The 24,604-nt window shown below is 50.6% G+C and overlaps 1 protein-coding gene and 1 long non-coding RNA gene across 2 annotated transcripts; one reads left to right on the forward strand and one right to left on the reverse strand.

Moving 5' to 3' along the window:
- Positions 1-4,312: 4,312 nt before the first annotated feature.
- On the reverse strand, positions 4,313-4,783 carry LOC147648248 (uncharacterized). Its single transcript, XR_015280469.1, has 2 exons — positions 4,700-4,783; positions 4,313-4,402 (listed from the first exon to the last, which is right to left on the reverse strand). It is a non-coding gene; the product is annotated as an uncharacterized LOC147648248 (long non-coding RNA).
- A 115-nt stretch (positions 4,784-4,898) lies between these two features.
- Positions 4,899-23,299, forward strand: LOC111943491 (uncharacterized). Its single transcript, XM_086867979.1, has 21 exons — positions 4,899-5,876; positions 6,326-6,363; positions 6,791-6,894; positions 8,398-8,536; positions 8,676-8,875; positions 9,795-9,922; positions 10,099-10,268; positions 11,096-11,167; positions 11,495-11,617; positions 11,921-12,043; positions 12,617-12,752; positions 14,851-14,914; positions 15,695-15,743; positions 16,701-16,810; positions 17,637-17,754; positions 18,583-18,682; positions 19,091-19,287; positions 19,613-19,747; positions 21,720-21,971; positions 22,121-22,288; positions 23,125-23,299. Exons 1-19 carry the CDS (start codon positions 5,801-5,803, stop codon positions 21,762-21,764), a joined length of 2,127 nt encoding a protein of 708 aa, XP_086724105.1. The 5' UTR covers positions 4,899-5,800; the 3' UTR covers positions 21,765-21,971; positions 22,121-22,288; positions 23,125-23,299.
- The last annotated feature ends 1,305 nt before the right edge of the window (positions 23,300-24,604 follow it).

The following is a 24,604-nucleotide window of genomic DNA, read 5'->3' on the forward strand; positions in this document are numbered from 1 at the left end:
GGCAGAGCAGCTCCTGCACCACCTAGCTCTTCTGATAGGATCTCCCACACCAGAATGAAATCAAATAGGTCCTGGCACTGCTTCATCACCAACAAGAAGTTGTTGTGGAGCTCAAACCATTCCAGGAGATGAACACCACAGAATCCAGTGGATATCTTGTCCAGCAGCTCAATCTCCAGGGTCACGTGGATGCCATAGGGCTGCAGGAAGACCACGATGCTGAGAGTGGAGCTGGTGCTGTGCCAGGGGTCTGGAAATGCTCACCCATCCTGGGATGCTCTGTTCCCTGCGCTGAACCCACCCTGCCCCACAGGGCCCCTGGCCGAGCCCCGCTCGCCCCGGGGCAGCACTGGCCACTTCGTTGCCAGGCCAAAGCAGGCTCTGATGGAATCATGGAGCAGCTCTTTCTTCCTCCATGGCCATATCCACCGTCTCGTTTAGCTTCTTCTTCACTACACTATAACTTTTATTTCCGGCAACCTGCAACTTTCCCCTGATGCTCGCATCCCCTGGACCTCATCCCGCCTACTCACCCCCCACACTGCCATCTCTTCCTCACAAGCAAAGCGCTGTCCGGACTTTCCCCTGGAGCATTAGGAAGTGTTGAATGAGGAGCCTGCCAGTGCCAGGCAGAGCCAGCCATGAGGGAGGGCAGAGGAGTGGATGAGAAGGGAGAAATGCAGCCCCTGCGGGACAGTGCTGCTCTCCCGACGGCTCAGGGTGGGGAGGTGGGGCTGTGTGCGGCACCGTGCCCTCGGCACCGGGGCTGTTGATGTTTTCTTGTGCGGTTCTGCGTGAAAATCTGAGACTGCGGATAGGATTCAAAGAAAAGAATTCAACTGCTACTCTTGCTGCAGTTTGGATGCCAATCCAATAGAGCAGCTCAGCTCTCCCCCACGTCCCTCCTCCCTTGCCAATCCAGCACTTTCACACTGGAGCAAAGGGCCTGTCTGCAAAGAAACTGCTGGCTGGTTCATTTCTCCTGCTGGTTGTTGACACAGGTAGAAAACCAAAAGGGGCTGGATGCCAAGTCTCTTTAAACATGGTAACTTTGCCATGCTAATCCAAGACAAAGAGTCTTGACTTCTGCACAGTGTCACACAAATCACCTCGGTTGCTGCTGTGTATTGTCCCTGCTGAGGGTAAAATACTATCAGAGCTTATTCCCTGTCGCTAGAACTCACACTTGAGCAAAGAACTGTACTCTAAGGTCTTACATTTGCACGTTTCTTGTGGTTCCAGCATTTCTTTCAAAGAAAAACAAGGAAAAGCAAAGTGTGCGTAGCTAATGATAGAGTGCCTAAAACTTGCAATGTCATAGGTTTTAGAGGTAAGGAGAATTTGGCATTAATGTGATTTAGAACTTGTGCAACATGGAAAAGGGGAGCTTATAAAGAAAGGAATTCCTACATATGAACATCCTGGATTGTTTCTTTCTGTTTTTATTTCACTGTGGGAAAGCTCTCTCAGTTTCCAAGAATCTTTTCCACAGTCATGTTTGTTCTTTCCAAGCTCTTCTCTTTACTGGACAGCTAGGTTGCGCTTCTGCCACAAGATGTGCCACCAAGTGCAGCTTCTCTTGGCTTTCAACAATGTGTGTGCAGCAAGACTCTTGCAGCAAACCAGGAGAAATGGTTTGTGACCTTTAGACTCTTGCAGCAAACCAGGAGAAATGGTTTGTGACCTTTACATCTTGTCTTTTCCTTGAAAACTAGAGAGTTGTGCCATTGGCTGGGTTTTCACTTAGACCATTGTGCCTGCCCAAGGAAAACTGCAGATAGTACCAGGAATTGTTAGGGACACAGCCCTGGGTGAACTCAGAGATAGGAGCTCCAGAGCCTACAGCCAGAAAGGGAATCTTGTGCAATAATCATTCCAACACCTCAATGTACATCTAGAGAGTGATCTAGAAGGTGAAGGTGGTCTGACAGAGGTAGTTTGCTTCTGTGTTCAGTTTAGATGATTCTACATCTTGTGCTTTGGTGTCACATTTCAGCTTTTGCGACCTCGGTCCCAGGCCAGCTGAGAGAAGTGTGGCAAGTAAAAAGATAGACATGATTGGGTGACCCAAAAATAAAACCGCTTTAATGGCAAAATAACAAAAACAAAAGGCGAACACACAGTCCACCATAAAAGGTGAGAAAGGGGTGGCTACAATGGTGTATATATACGGAAGATCTGAGGGTAGCTCTGAAGGCAGGGTTCCAATGACAATCCAGGATTAGGAATATGAAAACTAATGCAACAAACAACAGCCAATCCGGGGAGAGAACTAAGAACACTCTGGAAGCATAACCATGTATGTACAGGCTTGCTAGCGTCCGGCCTACAGGCTCTATTCCCATGGTCTTTGTTAATGTCTAAGGCTGGTTCATTATCAGTGCCAAGCAGTTCTAGCCCCAGCCTTTGGTATGAATTGAGTACAATCAGTTCATTCAAAGCAGCAGAACAAACATGACCTAGGAGAGTAGACGACTGAAAGAATTGGAGGAGAATATATGCGGGGAATGATTTGGCTATCTTGGTCTATAAGAAGGATAATTCTTCTGACTTTCTAATATATTGCCTGTGCTTTTGACCTTCTTAACAAGGCCCTTTGCATCACACGTTCATCAGGAACTGAGCACACTGAGCTTCTGTAACTGCATGGAAGATGTTCCTCTGCAGGGACACGCAGGGGGAAAAAGGAGCGGGTGCTTGAGCCCTCTCTGCATGTGAAAGTTCAGACCCCACTTCCCACGTGTCAGTGGCAGGGCTGAAGAGCCAGGTCATGGCAGGACTCCAGCCCTCAGCATCTTCAGCCACTAAGGGCAAATGCTGCCTGATCAGAAGCTTGCAGCTCTGCACTGCGCCAGAGCTTTGCCCTGGACCAACCAAAGCTACCCCTTACTGGTTCAGGATGCTCAGGCCCTGGACTGACAACACGTGCGGGATTGTTGTCCTTTGGCTCCCCTTTAGCCTCTGGAGGCACAGAGCGAGCCACAGGAGGTTCTGCTGCTGGTGTGCTGCTCTGCAGACAGACAGGGGCATGAGGGACAGGGAGTAAGTTGTCATTTAGAACCTTATTTCTCCTGAGCTCTATCCCCAGCTGTCCGAAGGAAAAATAGTAAATGTGGAAAGGAATTGAAATCCAAGTCTTTAAAACAAACTTCAAACGTGTTGATGACACCCATTAGATGGTACTATGTATGGTTCTGAAGGAGATCTTCCAGCCTGGCTGCAATCAGCAACCCATCTTCTGTCTGAAGATCTCAGTTTCATCTGATTGGAAATGGAAATGCAAAATTTTAAAATAGGCCATGATCCCTTTCCTCCCAGTGATGTGAACACTGAAGTTTTACAGAGGCTTCTGGCTTCCCAGGTAAAGCCAAGGCAAGCGCTGCTGCTGCTGCTGCTGCTGCTGCTGCTGTGGCAGAGAGCCCTGGCTGGGCAGGGCAGGCACCCACTGTGCCACGGGCTGTTTCTCCTACCTGAGCTGGGCGGTGCTTTTGAGCCAGTAATGACAACCGGTGGGAGAACGAAGGGGGCTCTTCTGGCACCGGCACTTAGGGATGCCGTAGGGTGACCTTCAGGGCAGAGCTTGGGCCCCCACAAAGCAAAGCTGAGGTGTAGTGTTCTGGGGCTGCAGCATCGTGTCCAGGGAGGCTACAGTTTACCAGTGACCAGCATGGGACTCAAGGAGATGATCTCCTGCTCTGTAACAGTTTCCTGATCTCTGGAAACTGTTGCCACTGGAGATGAGCAGATCACACGGACACAGCTCCAGGTGTGGTAAAAGGAAGAGTTTATTTCTTCTCCCAGGATTTAGAGGTTTCTGACCACGGCCAGGGATTGGATGGTCAGGATAACACTTTCCCAACCGCACTGGCCGTGAGAGATGTCCATCACAAGACGTGTATCAGAAAGAATGGACACATCTCTATGTTTAGAGTTACAGTCCTGGGAAAGTCTTTAGAAAACCATGTGAGCAAGCTCAGAAGCTGAGTTTTCAAGGCGACAGGAAACCATTTCTTCAACGCAGGAACAAACTCAGCTTAGATCCAGAGACAGAGAGCCCCAGACAGAGACAAGGTGGTGGGTTTATGGGAAAGAACCAGGGTGGAGTTTTAAGGTTGGGGTCTAATAGGAACATAGCAAGGGAGAAACCCCAGGGGCTCAAGCGCAATCTGAACTCCCTGGGCTGCCACCCCACAAGGCCAGCGCAGGAGGATCCAGGGTGGGGCAATTCTTCCTGGGCTCATCCCCCTAGGCAGAGGGATGGAATCCACTCTTCCCGGGCTTTAAAGAACCACACCTGTCACTTGTCCAATGCTTATCTGAAAGTCAATGTTTGCCTCGCTGGGCAGGGGGCAGCTGACACAGAGGGAAACGGCTGGAGAGCACTTCCTTTCAAGCCTTCTGGCTGTTGGCAGAGAAGGGACACAAGTGCCAGGATGAGCAGCAGGGCCCGAGGCCGCTCCGTGCCTGCAGGGAGGGGCGGCTGCCGCTGGGGGCGCCATGGGAAGGGGGCGCCCCCGCGCGGGGCGGGCGGGGCGGGGCAGCCACCAGGGGGCGCCCGGGGCGGGGCGGGGCCCCTCTGTGAGGGGGGAGAGCCTCGGGCGGCTGCGGAGCAGGGCCGAGCCACAGACGGGCCCGGCCGGCCGTCTGTCCGTCCGTCCGCAACAGCGCCAGAGCAACGCACAGCGCCAGGGCAACTCACAGCTTAAGCGCAGCCCGGCGAGCAAGGGAATCTTGCCATGGAGGGCAGGCTTCAGGGCGTTTGATTGCCAGGCCTGCGCTGAGCCGGCAGGGCACAAAGCCTCCTCAAGCACCACTGCCTCCTCTGCAGGCTTCCTGCTCTTCCTTTGCTGACAGGGTCCAGTCAGCCAGGCTGGAGGCAGGCTCGGCTGGTGTTACAAACAGCTGCTGTCCAGAATGAAAAAGACAAAACCCAAAGCAGAGGGAAGGATTGCTTCCCAAGCTGAGTTCCTCACAGGAGGAGGCAGCGTTCCTCTGGTTCCCAGAAAGATGCAGAATTTTGACACGAGTACACTAAGTGCCCCTTACTTTTGTGGCCAGAACCTTGCCATTGCAGGCCAGTGTAGCTCACAATCAATATTCACCCATTCATCCAGAGTCCTCAGCTTGTTGGGATTTTCCCCCCGAGAGCAGCCTGGGAATGCTGCTTGCTGTCCCAGGGCTTCTTCCTTGCAGGAAACTCCAAAGACTCCCTTAGGTAACTCCTTTCTGTGTACCTTCATCATGACATTACCCCAAGCTCTTTCCAAGGCTGCAGATTGAAGCCTTCAGCATCTGTGGAATTTTCCATTTCTCCGTTTCCCACAATGCATGAATTCACAGACCCACCTAGAGCGGCTGCTATTGTGATGTCAGCGGCGGGCTGCCACGTCACAGCGCTGTCAAGGGGAAGTTGCCCTGGTGCACGCAAGGCCTCAGCGTCCAGAGCGGCTCTTGGCGTGCTCGTTGCAGGAGGACGCTGTATTGTGGTGTTCTCAGGCAGCAGTCTGTGCCCTGAAAAGGGAGTATTTTTTTCTTTGCCTGCTCTTGTATGAGTCTGTGGACTCGTGCAGGCATCCTTTTCTTTCCCCTGTAGTTGTAGGGTGTGCAGACTGGTTACACGTGTGGTGTAGTCTGCACACCTGTGCACGTTTCTTTTGGATTTTTCCCTTCCTCTTGTACAGTCCGCGGGTTTCTGCGGGTATCCTTTTTTTTTTTTCCCTTCCTTGCACGGTCTGTGCAACAGAGAGTTTTCTCTGTTTTTGTGTTTTGGCCTGCGGACTCGAGCAGCCCTGCTGAAGAGATGGAGCAAGTCCGTAGAGCAGTCGGCAGGGCTTTTTCATCTGTGTCATGCCGCAAACTATTTAGTGGTCTGAGACGTAAGTAGAAGTTGTTCCCTTGGGGCTGCATATTGGAACAAAAGTGCCATAAAGATGCCATAAGGATACATACAAGGGATGTGCCTGTCTAACTGGACCCCCTCAGTGTGCTACAATAGTGAGTGGTTTTGCTCTGAAGGGCCAAAAGCTGAGCACTTTGTGTGTGCTCCTGAACCCTGGGGCTGGGCCTGTGCTGTGTCCAAAGAGATGTGCAAGCGCTGAGAGGCGTTTGGGGGAAGCTTTTCTGAGGAATTGTTTCCAGAAAGTGCAAAAAGGGAAATACTGCATGCAGTTTAGGAAAAAAACCAAAAAAACAGTCTAGGAAAGGGAGGAAACAAAAAAGCTGCTTTAGTTGCATGGTGGACAGTGAGCTACAATGGAGGCACTGACTACTAAGGATCAGAGAGTTTTCCAACAGCACCTGGCTCATTTTCCTTTGCCTCCGGCAGGTCGCCTGAAACGTGGAAGGAGCCAAGTCCATGGTTTGGTGAGTGGGAAGGGCACCCTTGGCATTCCTGGTGTCAGAGAATAGTGGAGCAAGCTTTGGGCTTGGTCTGTTGCAGCCTAATGTCAGCCTGGCAGGCCAAATGAAAGTCCATGTCAGTGTCTGCATGGCAGAGACAATGTCTGTCTCTGAAAGACTGGAAGGCAGTTCCTGTTGGCTTCTCCCTAATACTTGAATTCCTGAGGGGAAGCCAGTTGACCAGAACTGAGCAGGGAAATGTTCCCTGCTTCTATTCAGACACTTTCACAGCAACTCAAGACTTATGTTGTTACTCCCATCAGCACCAAGACACAACAGCTTTTGCCCCCAGGTGACCTGTGTCTCCGCTTGCTGCTGCTGCCATCTCTCAGGAGCCAACATCCCTGCTCTTATTGTTTGTTTGTGCTTTTCCCCTGCTCCTTCCCTGCAGGCCCCAACAGGAGAGATTCTTGCCAGTCAGGACTCCTCAGCCCAGGCAAGAAAGGTGGAGCAGCAGCAGAGCAGGGATCAAGTGCAAAGCGCCCTGGAGTTCAGGTGTGTGCTAGGCTTTCTCGCTTTCTGTGATCAGGGCTGGGCATTGCTGGGCTTTAGGAGGCCCAGCGTCAAAGAACAATTTGACTTTGTCATCGTTTGACTGGCTCAGCAGTGCTGGGGAAGGCAGCCCATGGGCAGGTCTGGCTGCAGCCGACTGAGCTGCAGCATAGCTGCCTCCTGGGACTCGCTCCTCCAAGCTTGACAAGAAGCATTGCAAACTGGAGCAGAGTAGGAGCAAGGGAGCTTCAGGCTGGGCCTAAGGAGAAGCACTGAACCCCAAAGGCAATCATGCAGCAGAAGAAGCCCCTCAGAGAGCTTGTGCACATTTCACCTCTAGAAATTTGGAAGCCCCAGCTAGATGGAGCCTTGAGCAGCCTTTCCAGATGCCGTAGCTGATCCCAGGTGCTTGGAGCTAAAGTCTGGGCTAGAAGCTTCCAGGGATCCCTGCCAGCCTAAACCCTGCAGGGATCCTTTGATTATTCGATTGGAAGTTCATACCTACCTCCTCCCTCAGAGCCTGAGGGTCGTGGTGAAAATCTTGAGACTTTTCTGAGCTAACTCTTGTGAAGTATGGTGCAGGATCTAGAGTTGCTTTTGAGCAGCAGCAGTAGAAAGGAAAGGTCTTACAACTTCCTGAGAGTCTCTGGGGATTCATGCTGAGCACTGATTCTTGCTCACTTGTCCACCCACCCACTGGAACTTGTCAAGGCCTATTTGGCTGGTCCCTCTTCCTTTTTAAAGAGTGCCAAAACTTAGTGAGCGCTGTTGGCTTAGTTAGCCTAAAACAAATGTCGCAATTCTTCTTGCTCACAGAATTCGAGTAATTTAAATGGCAGGATACCTTTCCCTCCTCCAGGATAGTTCTTGTTCAGATCACATCCCAGCTGTGGTTTCTTTCTCATGCTGCTAGAAGCTGGTGTTTTCACCTATGCTCCAGTGCATAGCTTTAGTCTCTTTACCTTGGAGAGTCTCTGGAAAATGAAGTATCTCTAGGTACCCTATGAATGGCATTAAACATTGACGAGTCAGCCAGGAGAACACTGTGTTCTGTCCCCCTGCAGAGTGACTTGGAAGTGCAGATGAGCTCAGGGCTCTTTGCTTGTTGCACTAATGAAAGCAAGAGTAATTGTGGCTGTCCTCATCTGGACTCAGCAAGCCTGACTTAGCCAAAGAACTTTTGCAAGTGCAGTAGCCAGTGTATCAGAGAGGAGCGTAAGGCCTAGCAGGCAGGGAGCTCTTCAGCTGAGAGATCCTGAGCTTTCTGGAAGTGTTTCTGTGGTTTCTGGAAGCTTGTTGACTTCCTCAGTGGTGACTCTTTCACCTGCAGGAATGACAAAGAGCGATGCTGCTCTAGCCAGGCCATTCCAGCATTCTCTTGAGGTGGATCTAGAGGGCTGTTGCAAGTCCCTGAGGATGCCCTATGTGGGACATCGTATGTAGTCGTGGTTTTGCAAGGAGGCTGTGTTGCTATGAAAGGCTTGTTTGTGTGTGCCCCTGCTGTAGATGGAAGGAGTTGGCTGCATTTGGGAGAAACCGCCCCTCCTCACTGGAAAGGGCGTTTGAAGTGGCAGCAGAGCCAGAGGAGGAATCACAGCTGCAGAGAGATCTGCGGAAAGAAGAGGTTCCTCAGGCAGTGCCAAAGGTATGCTCACCTTATTCCTAGGCAGCACCTGTGGGAGAGGGAGCTGCCCTTGGCAAGACTGCCCCAAATGTTGCTTCTGGCAGCAAGCTAAGCCCGAGACTGTGGTGTTTTTCTTCTTGAAAAATGGTGCCCCCCGCAGTTCCAGGTTTGCTGCCATCAGCGGCCAGCTCACAGGCATCTGGAAAAGCTGCTCCAGGAGTTCTCTCGCCAAGGGCACATCCTGTCCCAGGTGTGCAGCGAGAAGGCAGCGCTGGCACAAGAGAACGCTGCCCTGCAAGCCCGACTGGCAGCCACGGAGCGGGAGCTACGAGGCCTTTCGGAGCAGCTGGGAGAGGCCAGGTAAAGGCAGGGAGGAGACCCTGGGCAGGACATTATGGAAGACATTTCTGAGCTAACGCTTGTGAAGTATGGTGCAGGACCTAGAGTTGCTTTTGAGCAGCAGCAGTAGAAAGGAAAGTTCTTGCAACTTCCTGAGTGTCTCTGGGGATTTTAGCTGAGCACTGATTCTTGCTCACTTGTCCACCCACCCACTGGAACTTGTCAAGGCCTATTTGGCTGGTCCCTCTTCCTTTTTAAAGAGTGCCAAAACTTAGTGAGCACTGCTGGCTTAGTTAGCTAAAAGCAATTCTTGCAATTGTTCTTGTTCACAGAATTCCAGTAATTTAAATGGCAGGATACCTTTCCCTCCTCCAGGATAGTTCTTGTTCAGATCAAATCCCAGCTGTGGTTTCTTTCTCATGCTGCTAGAAGCTGGTGTTTTCACCTATGCTCCAGTGCATAGCTTTAGTCTCTTTACCTTGGAGAGTCTCTGGAAAATGAAGTATCTCTAGGTACCCTATGAATGGCATTAAACATTGACGAGTCAGCCAGGAGAACACTGTGTTCTGTCCCCCTGCAGAGTGACTTGGAAGTGCAGATGAGCTCAGGGCTGTGAGCAGAGGCTGGGCTTTTGTTCCTTGGCGGAGACTTTGTGGGCACAGCCACCCTTGTGGGATATGGGAGGCAAAGGCAATTTGAGCTTTGGCTGCTGAGATCAAACTCAGCTGGCCTTTCTGAGCAGGGCTAAGTCATGGGGAAAGGCTGGCCAACCACCTGGAGGGGCCTGCTTTGCTATTTGAAGTGGTAGAAATAGTCTTGGATCTGAATTTCCATGCCAGCCATTTTCCATCCTCAGGTGTCAGGGCCTCAAGGCACATCTTCCTAGAAAATGTGTTTGTGTGTGCCAGGAACAATTTCTCTTCTTTCCCACAACTTGTAGGTCAGAGAAGGAGAGCTTGGAATGCAGCCTGTTGGAGGCTCAGCAGCAGGTATTGAAGCTGGAGATCACCAGGAGCCACCTGGAAGGCCAAGTTCGCACAGCCATGCAGGCCAAGGAGGTGATACTTGGTGAGAGCCTCGTGCGCTGTGTGTCTGGCGATGGCCCTGCCTAGTGCAGTTGCTCCGAAGGCAGCTCTGTGCGCAGGGCTTCCGAGGAGTGAAGGAGCTGGGAACAGGTCCCTCCTTGGCTAAAACGGAAAGGGCTTAAGGTCAGCAGAGTCTCTGAGTGTTGTTCATGCTTGCAGAGGATGTGAGGGGCCTTCGTCGGGAGCTGCAAGCTCTAAGATCTCTCAGCCAGCAGCAACTGGAAGAAATGGCTCAGCAGCTCCGCTGTGCCGAAGAGCAGTTCAGCCAGGGTCTGAGACAATGGCAATCTGCTCAGGAAGAGGAAAAGAGGAAGCTCCTGCAAGAACAGGTAGGAAACAATATGCACCTGAATTTTTCAGGCAAGCTTGGTGGGCTGGCATAGGAGAATAGCAGCCTGAGTATGTGACACAGTGGCAAGGCTCTACTATAGGCCAGATGTTGCTGGGCCAGGCAGCAGAGGGCTTCAAGGGCTCAGAGTTGAGGGGCTGAGAATGGCCAGAGGGAGCTGCTGGGACACTGAATGCAGCCACGGTTTCAGGGTGTGAAAAAGCCGAGGTCTCCTGGAGGCTGGGTGCTGCCCACACAAAGCATGGCAGCAGAGAAGGAGCAGGATGTTTCCAATGCCCTCGTGCCATGCAGCAGTCTGCTGACCTTGCTGCCAACTGCAGTCCCAGCAACTGGGTTCCTTGCTTTCTGTCCTTCCACGGTGGACAGAGGTCTTCCCTTTGGCCTTGAAGCATTCACAGCAGGCCCCATGTTGCTGGTATTTCAGCTGGTGGCCTGTCTTGTGACTAAGGCATGGGGGTGCTGGCCTTGTCATCATCCTGCAGTCCACCTGCAGCTTTTCCTTGATCAAAGGGCAGGGAGACATTGAGAACACAGCCTCTGAGAAGAGGCAAAAATCCTGAGGAGGGAGGGGCCTGATCAAACAGGCAGCCGTCAAAGTGGCAAAGGAAGGTGGCATCTCCTTTCCTTCCACTTGCTGACCCTCCTACTGAGTTTCTCATTAGGTCAGGAGTTGTGGCGGGCACAAAGCCACTACTGTGCTACTGTGAACTCTTTAGTAGGAGGGTTGTAGGTATGATGCAACTTGCCTTGTTTTCTCTGGGGAGAATGGCTGGGCCTTCATCTGGAAGTGTCTCTTCCTCTCATCAGGAAAGGCAGCTGGAACAACAGCGTTTGGAGGCTTGGGAGCAGCTGGAGCAAAGGGAGAACCTGGTGGCAGAGGTACAGAGGGAGCAGGAGAAAAGGTTGCTTGAGATGAAGCAGGAAGTTGCCATCTTGCAAGCGGAACAAGAAGAGATAAGAACTAGAGCCAGCCAAGAGGCAACGCGTGTGCAAAGAGAGTTTCTGTGTTGTTTTGGGCTCCTCTGGGCTCCTTGTGGGCACTGCTTTCCTGGACACTGTCTGGGTGGGATTGTCCCTTAGCTGTCCCTAGTTCAACAAGAGAAAAAGAGCAAAATGCTTTTGGGAAAGTGTGAGCACATCAACCTTGCTTGCCACACAAGTGTTGTGTGGGAAGTTTAATGCCATCTTCTCTTTGTTCCTGTGCAGCTGCAGCACCAGGAGGCTACTCTCTTGCGAAGGGTGCACCAGCTGCAGCGAAAGCTTAACCACAGGCAGCGGGAGGTAGAGCTGCTGAGGCAGGAGCTGGAGGAACAGCAGGAAGATTGGCAGGTGAGCCTGACTAGGCAGGTAGCAGAGGGAAGGGCAGTAATGAGGACGTGAAGTTTGCATGTCAGGAAAGGGGAGACAAGGACTACTGCAGGCACTGGGAGCACAGAGCGTGACAGGCTCCAGCGCTGAGCAGCAGGAAGAAGAGTTAGGATGGAAGGGCTGGAGCTGGGTAGAGAAGCTGAAGGAAGTGCTTCTGAATGGAAGGTCTTTGGAGACTGGGAAAGGAGAAACCTGAGCGTGGTTGGATGCCACCTGCCACTTGATGGCAGGTGCTAGTAAGAATTTTCTTGACCAAATATCCAGGACGAGCTGCAGGCAGTGGTGCAGGAAGCTCAGTGGAAGATGAAGGCAATGGAGGAAAGGCGCAAGGAGGAAATGAAAAGGATGCAGCAGATGCTGCAGTACAGGCTGGCAGAGCAAGAGCAGGTGAGTGAAAGAGCAGTAGGCAGTGCAGTCATGCAACAAGTGGTCGCTGCCCTTCTCACCTTTCTCCTGCAGAGCAGCAGGAGGATGGAGGCCATGCCTCTGGCTGCCATGTGCTGTGCTCCCCATTGCAGCTGCTCAGAAGGACACTTCCTGGGCTGCTGAATCTCAGCTGCTGCCCTGGGCAGCAGGGCTAGTGCTTTGGCTGTGGGCCAGCAATGCTCAGAATGTATTTCTGCTGGCCTCCTGGTGCTCGCTTTCTTTTTGGGGCTTTCTTCAGGTCAACATGGTGACCCACACGGATTCTGAACAAGTTGTCCCTGTCCATGGTGAATGCAGTCCTCAGGACAGGGTGAAATTGAAACTTGTTCTTTCCCTTCCACAGTCTCTACTCGGGCTGGCTGTGACAAGCTGTAGTCTGTGCCTGCTTGGTGGGGTTGGACTTGAGCTGGAAGAGTTGAGAGCTCAGCTTGCAGCCTAACACAAGTGTTGTTCCTAAGGGCTTGCCTTTGATATGCGCTCTCTGGGGCATCTCTGCCAGCCACCTTTGTGACACCAACCAATTTCTTGTTCCAGATGGACGTGGGCGCTGCAGCAGCATCTTCCAAAGGAGCCTTCCCTCCGCAGCCTGAAAACCTGAGCAGGAGCAGTTCGTCCCGCCCAAGGCAGGAGTCAGAGCAGCGGAGAGAGAAGCATTGCCTGAAGCTGCTGAGTACGTCCTGTACATCCTTTGTCTGAACAAGCTGTGTATTACAGTGTGTGTGCCGGCTGTACTACCGCATATTCCTCCTCATTCTGGTGTCCGACAGACATTCTGGATTCCCTACAGAAGTCCTTGTGGTACTCAGAGGCAGCCAGGGAGCACTTTGGGCCATTCCTTTTGCCTTATAGGGCAGCTGGGAGTGGGTGGCAACTGATGGTTGCGACCTAGCAAATGACCCAGAGAACAAGTGTGTGTGCTAGTCTGGCTAAATGGATCCTAACTGTTGGCGTCCTAGATTGCCTCTTGACTCCTTTCTTGTCACCAGTAATTGGAGACCAAACACTTCAGAGAAATTGCTTGGCTGTGTGGCTGCTTTCATACTGGTGTTGTTTTGATGACTGTTAGGACTTTTCCTCCTGCAGTTGGTTTTGTTAAGAATTCTATATTTTGGTTAGCCCAACCTCCTTGAAAAGGGTATCAGGGTATCAGCAGAAATAGGAGAGGAAGAGGTCTTTTCAGTAGGCCCCAGAAGTTAAAATACCATATTCTTAGAAGAATCCTTCGGAGTCAGAGAGGAAGAGGTGTTTTCCAAGTGCACAAAAAGAAGAAAAATAGGAGACTTTTTTTACAATCCCTCTTTGATATTTTACTTGTATGCTTAGGAAGATGCATCAAAGAGACAATGCATCTATGTGGCACAGTGAGATCCAAGTGCCCTGCAGGCAGTTCTCAGGAGGAAGGCTGCAGCCCCTCTGCTGCACATTCCCCTGGTACCGGCCACTTTGTCACGGCTAATGCCCGACCCATCAATACTCCTGGAGAGCCAAGCCCTGGCCTCAATCCCTGCTCGGATCATGCTCTAGGAAAGCACACCATGGCCTTGGTGACTCTGCAGTACAGCCAAGTTGCTTCTTGCATGTAATATCTGCCAGGGCAGGGCTGTCAGAGAATAACAGGTTGGGTACTGAACAGAGCCCAGTTTATTCAGAGTCTGCCGTCAACTGTTGGGACAAAAGGGGCATTGATCCAGTCCTGTGTGGGTCTGGACTCAGTGGCAGCCATGGTCTGTGTCGAGTGGGGCACCAGCTTGTAATGGGACTCAGTCTGACTCTGGCTTCTTCACAGTGGTTGTCTGTGGCCATTGGTGGGCTTTGCCAAGCTTTTTGTCCTACCTGCCCTGCCACTGATGGCTGGTGTGACTGCAGAGGCTGGAGCCTTCCTGAGCTGTGAGGATTTAGCTGCCTCCCCATTGGCACAGCTTTGCCTGGACTTGTGAAAGAATCAGCGTCTCACTTGGGCAGCAGTCTGTGCCACGGCAGCGCCTGAGGAGCGGCGCTGTCCTTGTTACCCATCTCCACTGTGCCCATTTGGGAAGATGGGGCACGTGGGTGGTGCTGAAGAGGCCGAGTCCAGTGCTAGAGACTGCTGAAGACAAGTACTTGTATTTCTTCACTGCCCATGGGAAATGGGCAAAGTCATCTTCAGAACTTAGCCTGCTCAGCAATGAAGAGGATCCTAATTCTTCCAGCCATTGTTCTTGGTTATAGCATGAGCTGCTGTTCTTGACAAGTGGCAAGGCATTCTTTAGGCAAAATGCTGAGAGGTAGACAAGGTCCCCTACGCTCCTGGAATTCATGTTGCAATATTCTTTCTGCTTGGCAAAAAGCAGCTGTTGGTAAAAATTCATCCCAGATCCCAGAGTGTATTTAGTCTTTGGAAGTAGGAAATCTTTTGCTGAATCTCACAAGAGAGTGTGCATTCCCAAGGAAATGAAGGCTCCTGATTTTTCAGCTCTCCTACTTATTTGTAAATGACAGCTACTTGCCTTGGTGCCTGTTGTTTTCTGATGTTAGTCTGCTCTGATGCTTTCTCCATGGGCTTAGTTTCCTCTCAAGGTAACCCTTCAAAGGAGCGTGGAGAATCAGACTCCATGTGCAGGCCATGTGTGCTACAGAGCTGCCTGCCTTGCTGGGGCTGCTGCTGCTGTTGTTCTTGTTGCCAACCGACCATAAATTGCTCAGAGTCCCGAGAGTGGAGCTGAGTTTCAGATCTCCTGCAAGTCGGTATCTCTCCTTTGAAGTTTGTTCTTGCGTTTTGTTTCTTTCAGGGAGTGTTGTGAGCGTGGGAGATCCAGAGAGGAAATACACTGGATGGGAACTTATTGGTAGTGGGTGAGTGCAGCCAAGCTTACTTGTGCATGGGCCAGGTATTTTGCTGGTGCAATATCAAGTGGGAAGTCAGGCCAGCTGCAAGCATCTTCACAGCCCGGCTTTAGATTGTCCCTGTCTCACTACTGATCACAAGGCATCATCCAAGGTAACTGGATGCTGGCAATTTCTTGCCTGCCTCCAGGAGGAGGACCTGGAAGCCGTGCTGTCCCTCAAGCGTGTGGCACCACTTGGCTGCTTTTCCTAGGAGACATGGTTTTGTATGATTCAAAGTAATATGGCCACACTGATGAAGGAAAACTGAGAGAGCAGCTTCCCACCTGATAGCTGTCAGATAACTGCTGTCGTGGCATTTCTTTCCAGTCTTTGGCTGAAAACAATATTCAGTGCTCAGGACAATAAGGAAGGCTGCGTGGTGCTGCCTATGTTTGGCAGATAGAATGAAAAGAGAGTGGTGAGAAGGCCCAGCAGGTCTCTCTGTTCCATTGCCTGGAAAGGCGCACACACAGGCACAAAAAGGAAGAAGGGAAGAAAACCCCCACATCCATAATCTAGTGTGTACATTTGGGATTTGTAGCAGCCCTCTTCCTTCCTGTTGGATGGAGCTTTTCACTTCAACATGGTGCATGCAGAGGGCTGCTGGGCTGCTGGGCTACTGGTACAAGAGTAGACAAACCATGGTGTTTTACAGACACTCCGGGCAGCAGAGAGCTCCTGCCTGGGCTGCCTTTCACTTCTCAGCACTGAACAGCTTCTCTGTTCTTGCCACTCTTCTGTTTCTAGGGGTTTTGGAACAGTCTATAAGGCCTTTGACGTTGCCACAGGACAAGCGGTAAGTGCCAACAGCCCTCGCAGATTCTGCTGCTCTGGAGTGCTTTCCCTTGCAATGTGACCAGTGGCCAGAGCTTTGGGCCACCTGTCCTTGCTGCAAAGGCTGTCCTGCAGAAGCAGCCTACCTAGAGGCAGCCTGCAGAATGCATTTTGGACAGACTTTGTCTTGCATCCTGATCGGATGCAGGGATGGCGGTGGTGTGTTTCAGAGAAGGACACGCTAGTCCAAATTTAATGGTGGTGTCTTGGAGAGCCGCACTGCTCTTTGGGGTTAAAAGTTCAGAGTCCTGACTTCTCATTTCTGGCTCCCAGCAAATACAGCTCCATCTTCCTGATAGTTCCTTATCCACCTGCAGTGCTGTGCTCAGGAACTGTGCTCGGAGGGAGGTCCACGAGGAATCCAAAAGCCCTAAACCACGCCTATAACATGGAGGGTGTCTGCCACAGAAAGGAGTATTGTTTTTTAAACCCACAAAGTAATTGCAAGTCTAAACCACATTCAAAAATGTTCTTCAGAGATGCAAAATCCAAACTATAAAAGTTAGGGAAGTTTTGAGAAAACACAACTTTACTTTCAGTTGCCTTGGAGTTCTTTTTTGGACAGCATTTTCTCCATAATGTAGCTGTGCATTTACATTGGGGCACAATCAAGAATGGTAGCAGGTTCTGAAACAGTGAGTGGTCAGTCCCTAGAAATGCTAGCATATTTCCAGGCATTTCAATTTCTTTTCACAGAAGCAGAATTGCTTTTGGCTTACAAAAGGTGTGTAAATGATAATAGTGGTGAGAAACCAAGTCTATTTGAAAAGCCTGTGGGTGCAGAGAGTGTTGTTAGCGCCTTGTGGTTGATGCTTTAGTGTCCCTTTTTCCCGAGGTGACAAGGCATCGTGGCCCATGAGCACAAGGAGAAAGAGGCTCTTGTAATGTCTGTACCTAATGGCTTTCAACGTCATTGCAGGTGGCTGTAAAGGAACTTGATCTCCAGCACCAGGGCTGCGAGGACGTATTGAAAGAAATCCTGGTCATGAGGGAATACAAGAACCCAAATATTGTCACCTACCTTGAAAGGTAAGTACTTCTGGGATTTTTCTGGGAATGCTCCTTGCCATACTCACAAGGCAAAGGTTTAAAAGATCTTTACTCACTGGCAGAAAATGCGTCTTTCCATTAACATCAAGCCACTCCTGGGCCAGGCATGGGAGGAGATTGCATTTTGTCCCCAGGAATGATTCCCGGCATAAATAACTTGAAGATTGTTCTCAGAAACCTGGCTCTCTTCCTACGCCAGCAGCCTGCACATTCACTCACTGCATGTCCTTATGAGGACATGGTTTTTCCTGAGTTTTGCAGGAGAAGTGCTGAGAAAGCATGACAGAAATGATTTCCCTTGCACTGTTCCCACCATTTTCCATTGCCTTGCATTCCAAAAGACTAGGCTAGGAGACACATGGTTTGCCAGGTCTGAAATTGTTTTTCCCCTTTGTGACTGTCCTTTATGCACCGTTTTCCAAAGGGTGTTTTGCAGTGCTGCACACTCGCCTGCCCGGGTAAAAGCTGTGAAATCTGTTCCCTTGTTGCTGGAGTTAATGGTGCAATTGGTATATGAAGATAATGAAGCAGCTGCTGGCATGTGTCCACTTCCAGATTTATCTGGGCCATCACAAATGTGTCTTTTTCCCCTGCTTGCCGCCTAAGCTGTCTCCTTTTCCACAGATGTGCCTTCCTCATTCAGACACAGATTGCAAGCACTGGATTGCCTAGGTGGAGATGGTCTTGATTTTATTCCATCTTCATTTACTAGCGACCTGGAAACAAAACTCAGCTGTAACCCTTCCTTCCATACAGCAGTTCAGCTGTGCACATTCATCTCCACACTGTTGTTTTCATCTTCCAGCTACCTTCTGAATGAGATTCTCCTGCTGGTCTTGGAGTATATGGACGGAGGCTCTTTAGCTAAGGTGATCCACATGGGAACGATGGCTGTAGGACACATAGCAACGGTCTGCCGGGAGGTAAGGGATCCTGCTTGTGCTTGCCATGGCTTGGCATGGCTTGTCCTTGGAAGGTGCTGCTAAGTGAGTGATTCCATGTTCAGAGCTTTCTTTCTGCATTGCTCTTTTACGCTTCAGAGAAGCAAGAGCATCTGGACTGAACTGCCTGCCTGTGGCCCTGCCTGTACTGCAGTCTTCTTTACACTTATCTACTATTGTTGAACTCTCTGTCTCTTTTGCCGTTTTATTTTCTGTTCTGTGCTTTGCCCCTCCAAGCCTCTGCCCAGAACCATTCTGCATTGCCTTCTTTGCCTGTAAGTGCAAAGTGGCTGCTGTCTGAGTTTTAAACCTATGGCAAAGCCAAAGAGAGACTCATCGCTCACAGGTCTCGCCTTCAAAGGATGGCATGGCCCCCACCATGGTGCTTGCTGCTGAAAACTGACAAAAGAGCTCCTTCTGAGTCTGCTGTCAAGGCAGCCTTATAACCCTTGTCCTCCAGTCTCCCAGCTGACAGTCATCCCCTTGGTACCCAAGGCAGGGACTTCTCCTCTTTTGGCAAACCGTTGCTTGTCCTCCGGATGGGGAAAGCACATCAGCTGCAGCAGCACTCATTCCCACTGGCTTTGCAGGGGACAGTCTCGAGCAAGGACTGATGTTTCCCCCTCAGCAACTAATATGTCTTCCCTTGGAATGATTGTGTTCTCCTAGAGTTGAAGCAGCAAGCTCTTCCTCTTGCCATCACTCACTGCTCCTTTGAGATCTGTGAATCTTCAGGAGCAGTTTCCTTTGGCATGTGATGCAATCAGATCAGGCTAACTTTTGGCTTCCCGTTTCTTTTTTCTCTCCCAGTGCCTGCAAGGCCTGGCCTTCCTTCATGCCAATGACGTGATCCACAGAGACATCAAAAGTGACAATATACTTCTGGGCCTGGATGGCTCTGTCAAGTTGGGTGGGTATTCTTGGTCAGGTGCAGCGCTGCGGGGAGGTGGTGTGGGGCTGCTTTTGAGTGGCTGCCAGCTGCTGCTGAGAGTGCACGCAGCACTCCTGCAAGCTCAGGGCACTGCTGCAAGGTGCTAAGAGGTGTAGAGAGCAACAAGGTGTCAAGGTTGGCTTGTACATGCTCACTCCAGAGGGAGGGAAGTTCAGTCTAAAGCTTCAGGTGAATGAGGAAAAGCCACGGTGTGAATGGTTTGGGTTTGCTAAGTGGACAATTCCCCATATGCATGGCTGCAGCCCTGAGGCTGCACAAGAGCACAGCTCCTTTTCCACCTTGATTCAGCATTGCATTCTGAGACTTAGACTGAGGAACATTTTTCCTTGGTTTCCTCCTTGAAGCAGTGTTTGTTTGTCTCCTCAGCTGATTTTGGCCTCTGTGCTGTGCTCAGCCCTGAGCAGAGTAAACCGAGGTGTATGGCCGGGACCACTCGCTGGATGGCACCCGAGGTTGTCAGGAGAGAGCCATACGGCCCCAAAGTGGACATCTGGTCCCTTGGGATTGTGGGAATAGAAATGGCCATAGGAGAGGCTCCGTATACTTGGAAAACCAGTGCTAAGGTAAGGTGCAAATAAGCCCACATGCCAGTGGCCTTCTGCTCTGTCTCCATTAGACACAATCCCATTCCCACGGCTTGGACAGCTTCCAAGAAGGCCCACTTCTAAAATGTCCCTGGGGCCCACGTAAACTGTCAAGGCAAGAGCTGCTGGATGTTGGAATAGCTGAGGCAGCCCTGGGGCCTTTTTCTTTTGGGAGAGAAGGCTCATCTCTCACCATTTGCTAGGCAAGAAATTGCCACTGCAGACTGGGCCTTCAAATATGGGGTCTAGGTGGGTACTTAAGGATATGAAAGAATCACATAGAGTCTGTTTCCTTCTTCCTCAGGCTAAGTATCTGATAGGCACACAAGGAGTTCCAGATCTGGACAAGCTAAGCCTACATCCCAGCTTGTGTGAATTTCTGGAATGTTGCCTGCAGATGGATGTGGACAAGAGAGGCTCTGCCAAGGAACTTCTGGAGGTACAGTGCAGAGTGGCTGCAGGCCAAAGAGTGTTCCCTGTCAGGGTTTGCTCCTGGGCCGAGCTCCAGGCCATCAGATGGGCCCTCCCATCTTAATCTCCAGTCTGGTTGCTTTTCACATGAAAACCAAGTAGGATCCAAGACTGCTTCAGATTAGAAGGGACGGCTGAAGGTCATCTAGTCCAAGGCCCCTGCCACTGGCAAGGATATCTTCAAGTAGATCAAGTTGCTCAGAGCCCCAGCCAAGCTGACCTTGAATGTTGCCAGGATTGGGGCACCTGCCAGCTCTCTGGGCAACCTGTGCCAGTGTTTCAGCACTCTCCTGCTAAAGACTTTCTTCCTTAGAGCCAATCTGAATCAACTCTCTTAGTTTAAAACCATTTCCCCTTGGCTCTTGCAATTGGCCCTGTGAATAGATGTGTCCTCATCTTTTTTAGAAGCCCCTTCAAATATTGAAAGGTCTCCTTGCAGATTGCCCTTCTCCAGGCTAAACAAGCCCAATTCTCACAGCCGTTGCTCAGAGGAGAACTCTCAACTTCTCGTCATTTCTGAGGCCCTCTTTTGCTCTCGGGTGCTGTTTTCAGGTTTACCTGCTAGCCAAGGAACTGAAGTATCGCAGTGCTGGGGACAGAGGCCCGCAGTGGGGTTTGGAGATCCCAATGAAAGCAGTCCCTGCCAAGCGCTTCTAGGCTGATCTGTGGGAAGGCAGGGGCTGTGGGGGCTGAGGGTGAGCCTCACAGGGGACCCAGCTTGTCCCTCCTGGCCCACTCTTAGGGGTTTCTGCCAGCCAAACAGGGACAGCTGAGCAGCATTTGTGCCAGCCCCATGTGCTGCCTGGCCCGGTCACGTAGATGAGAAGCGCTGCGGCTTTGCTGCCAGGTTTTGTGGCAGATGGGGAGCTGCTGAGCGGGCCACTTCCTCGGCTGTCCCTGCTATGGAGGAAGATGCCAGCCAGCACAGGAGGGGCAGGGCATGCCAAGGTAGACACTGCAAGCCAGAATTGAGTCCATCTGTGCTCTGCCACTTGTATCTGTGTGTTTCTGGACACTAGAGGAAACCAGCTTGACCCTGTTATAAATGAAAATGCTAGACTTGCCAGTACATCAGGCAATATAGCCAATTTATTAATTGGTTTGATAAAAGCTGAGCAAGTTTTTACAGCAAGTGGGCTGGGTGCGTTGAGGGCCTCTACCCTAAGCAATGCACAAATTCAGGTCTCCAAAGCTTGTCTCTTATGCCTTTCTAGGCACTTCACTTCCTCAAATCCTTACTTATTTTCTACTTGTTTTTCCCTCCTAATCAGTGGTTGTGGTTCTTGAACATCTGTTGGGGAGCTGGTCTGAGACGGTCTTCTGCTGTCTCCGTAGTCTCTCATCTTTCTCTTAAAATATTGTTTTCTATTAGCAGTTTGTTTAACTAAGCGTATATTTTGTTAGTCAGCATATAGTTTGCAAGCTTTCTTTCAATCATTTTCCAACTTAAAGCTAACTTCTCTAAAAATAGCTTCATAGGCTCTTTCTTTAGTTATTACAAAACTCAAAATATTTCAAGGCATGTTTCAAAATGCTTTTCTAGAGCTTTTTAGCTCCTGTTGGTCTTACTTCCCTTTTTTAAGTGATTACAAGTATTTCTTCAAACTAGTTTATACAAAGGATGCAAGGTAGTTTAAAGTTTAATATTTGGTTGTTAGAACAAGCTGTTATCTAAAAGCTGATTGTTATATAATTATTTTGTTCAACTTTACTTCCATGCTTTATTTTAGCTGATTTTCAAACCACTTCTTAGTAATAATCCCATGGTCTCTGTATTGCTCGCAGACACACAGACATGGGTGAGTGTCACCATTAGATTGACACAAATCTCCACTTAATTTCTCACAACCCTGTTAGAAGCTCAGTTGGGAAAACAATGGTTCCCCTTTCCTTTGCCTTTTTTCATTTGGTTTCTTTTGTTTCTTTTTCCCTCTGGGCAGCATCCATTTCTCAGATTAGCCGAGCCTCTCTCCAGCCTCTTCTGACAACCCCATGGCTGTCATCCCGGCAGCAAAGTAATGCAGGAAGCAGAGGGGATGACGAGGACCACCTGAGCACTTGGAGAACAGAGCCTCTGAGACCAGGCAGAAATCCTGAGGAGCCAGGGGCCAGGAAACAGGCAGCCATCAGAGCAGGAAAGGAAGGTGGCCTCTCCTTTTCTCCCATCTGCTGATCCTCCTTCTAAATTTCTGGTAAGGACACAGGTGCTGGAGAGCACAAAGTCACTATTAATGTGCCCTTTTCAGCTGGGGGGGGTGTTGCATGGGGCATGAAGCTTCCACTCTTTCTTTGGGGAGCTTGTCTGGGACTTCATCTGCAAGTGTCTTCCTCCCCTCACCAGGCCTGTGAGATGGAATGTCAGCATGTGGAGGTGCAGGGGCAGCTGCTGCTGCAAGGAAAAAACTTCCTGGCAGAGGTAGAGAGGGAGCAGGAGAGATGAAGCAGGAAGTTGGCACCTTGCAAGCTGAACAAGAAGACACATGAAGCAGGGCCAGTCAAGAGTCAAAAGGTATGAAAAGAGAGTTTGTGTGTTGCTTTGGACTCCTCTGGGCTCCTTCTGGGCACTGCTTCTCTGGACACTGTCTGTCTGTCTGTCTATCTGTGATTGTCTCTTAGCTGGTCCTTGGTCAACAGTGCTGGAGAGACCTTTGTGCCATAAGGGTCGGGGCCTCTCAGGTGAGAGGCTGCCAGGGTGCAGATGTGAGGAAGGCACGAATGCTGTTGCTGGCCTGAAAAGAATGGGAAGGCCAGAGCTGTCTCTCAGAAGCAGGGAGGTCCCCCAGGAAGCCACCTGGCAGAGCCAGGCTGGAGCTGGGGGAGAGGGCTGGCTGTCAGGCTGCTAAGGAGGTGCCTGAAACTGCTGAGTACATCCTGTGCATTCTTTGTCAGAATGAGCAGTGTATTCTAGTGTATGTGCTTCAGCATGAGCCGCAATAGCACATGTTCCTCCTCACTTTAGTGTCACACAGACATTTTGCACCCCCTACTGAAGCCATTGTGGTGCTTGGAGGCAGCCAGGGAGCACTTTGGGGTGTTCCTTTTGCCTTTGAGGGCAGCTGGGAGTGGGTGGGCTTTGCCTGAGCTTCCCTGTGCAGTAAAAGACAAAAGTGGGGATTGTTTCCTGAGCAGCAGAAGGTTGTGGCCTAGCAAATGGCCCAGTGAACGTGTGTGTGCTAGTCAGACTAAATTGCTCAGAACTGTGGGCTTCCTAGATTCCCCTTAAACTCATGACTTGTCACCAGTCATTGGAGACCAAATTCTTCAGAGAAATTACTTGGCTCTGTGGCTGCTTTCCTATTGGTGTTGTTTGTATCACTGGTATTACTTCCGCTCGTCTTTCTACAGGTCACATGGCCCCTGCCACAAAAATCTCCACTCCGAGTGCTTTTCAAATGAAAACGTAGGACACTTGCAGCAAAGCAATTGAGGAAGCTGAGGACATGACCAGGAACACTTCAGGATTACTTTCTCCAATGCCAGCTAGCAGCAGACTCGCAATAAAAATCCTAGAAACCCCCAAGCCCCTTGCAAGATTCCTTTCCTTGTCTCCCACGCAATATGGCTCTACATTCACTTCTGAATTCTTTCTTAAATGTCCCTCCTGTGGGCGTTCTGGTATGGTTTGGAATTGGGAACAGTCTCCTTCCTTTATCAACTCCAGCCTACCCTGCCTTTGGATTATGGCCATTGGCCAGGTTTTGGCCAGCCGTGGACTTGTGGATGAGGCAGAAAGTGCAATTGCATTTCCAACCAGAAAGCAATGAAGAGCAGGGCAGCCAAAACCTCCCAAACATTCCCCCCTTTTTGTTTTTAAATATAAAAGCAGTACCTGTCATGCTGTCTCCTGGCCCTTTGGAGACAGGGTGACAAACAGGGCACTTGGACCTTCCACCTAACCCTATGTTGAGGGTTAGGTGTACTTTTTTTTTGTTTTGTCCTTCAGGACTGCCCGGGGAATTTTTACCGATTATGTGCTGAGACAACCTAACTACCGGTACTTAGGGATGCTCACAACGGACAAAGAGTGTCCGGGCCCGGGAGGGGGGGAAGGGGGCAGAAAAGGAGGGTGGGGACAGTTTTTTAGCTGGCTTTCTTCGGCTTTGGGGAAGGACGTTCGTTTGCTGGGTCGCGGATCTGTTGCAGTGGGGAGAAGGGAATTTCGCCATCACCCAGACGGAGCGGGTGCTTCTTCTCCTTCTCCCCTCTTTGTTGGTGGCCTCGCACCCTCTGTCCTTCCGGGACATGTGGCAGCCACCGCCACGGAGCTGCTGATACACCTCAGCCATCGGCCCAGGATCTCAGCTCGTCCCTGCTGTTTCCAGCCGACTGTTCCTCAGAGCCCTGCAGGAGCACCCGACTGACTGCCTGAGGGGTTTGTGAAACAAAGCCTCTCTTCCGTCCTGTCTCAGCCGAGAAAGCTGTCCCAGGGTCCCTGGTTCTGTGTTCTTGTTATTGCTGTAATTATTGTTTGTTTGTTTGCCTGGTTACACTAGTAAAGAACTGTTAATCCTATCCCCAGATCTCTGCCTGAAAGCCCCTTGGTTTCAAAATTATAATAATTCGGAGGGAGGGGGTCTACATTCTTTCATCCCAAGGGAGGCTCCTGCTCTCCCTAGTAGACACATGTCTTCTAGAACCAAGACAGATTTTGGCCACCCAACGTGGGGCGCTGAGAGGAAAAGGGCAAAACAGGAATAACAGTTCTTAAATAACCTAACTTTTGTGTGCTGGATTTAGAAACCTTGTTAGGTAGAACCATGTTGTTGAGCTTACCCAGGTTCGCGGGGCATGTGGTCACAGCTATATTTCTCCCATTTGCTGTACC

This window comes from Cyanistes caeruleus, chromosome Z (assembly GCF_971803275.1).
Source record: "Cyanistes caeruleus chromosome Z, bCyaCae1.hap1.1, whole genome shotgun sequence".
NCBI classification, from domain to species: Eukaryota; Metazoa; Chordata; class Aves; order Passeriformes; family Paridae; genus Cyanistes; species Cyanistes caeruleus.

Bases quoted from the DNA above. Each gene is read 5' to 3' on its own strand.
- LOC111943491 (XM_086867979.1), top strand. From the start codon at position 5,801: ATGGAGCAAGTCCGTAGAGCAGTCGGCAGGGCTTTTTCATCTGTGTCA. The intron at 12,044-12,616 runs GTGAGTGAAAGA...TTCTTGTTCCAG, and splicing joins GGCTGGCAGAGCAAGAGCAG to ATGGACGTGGGCGCTGCAGC. The intron at 15,744-16,700 runs GTAAGTGCCAAC...ACGTCATTGCAG, and splicing joins ACGTTGCCACAGGACAAGCG to GTGGCTGTAAAGGAACTTGA.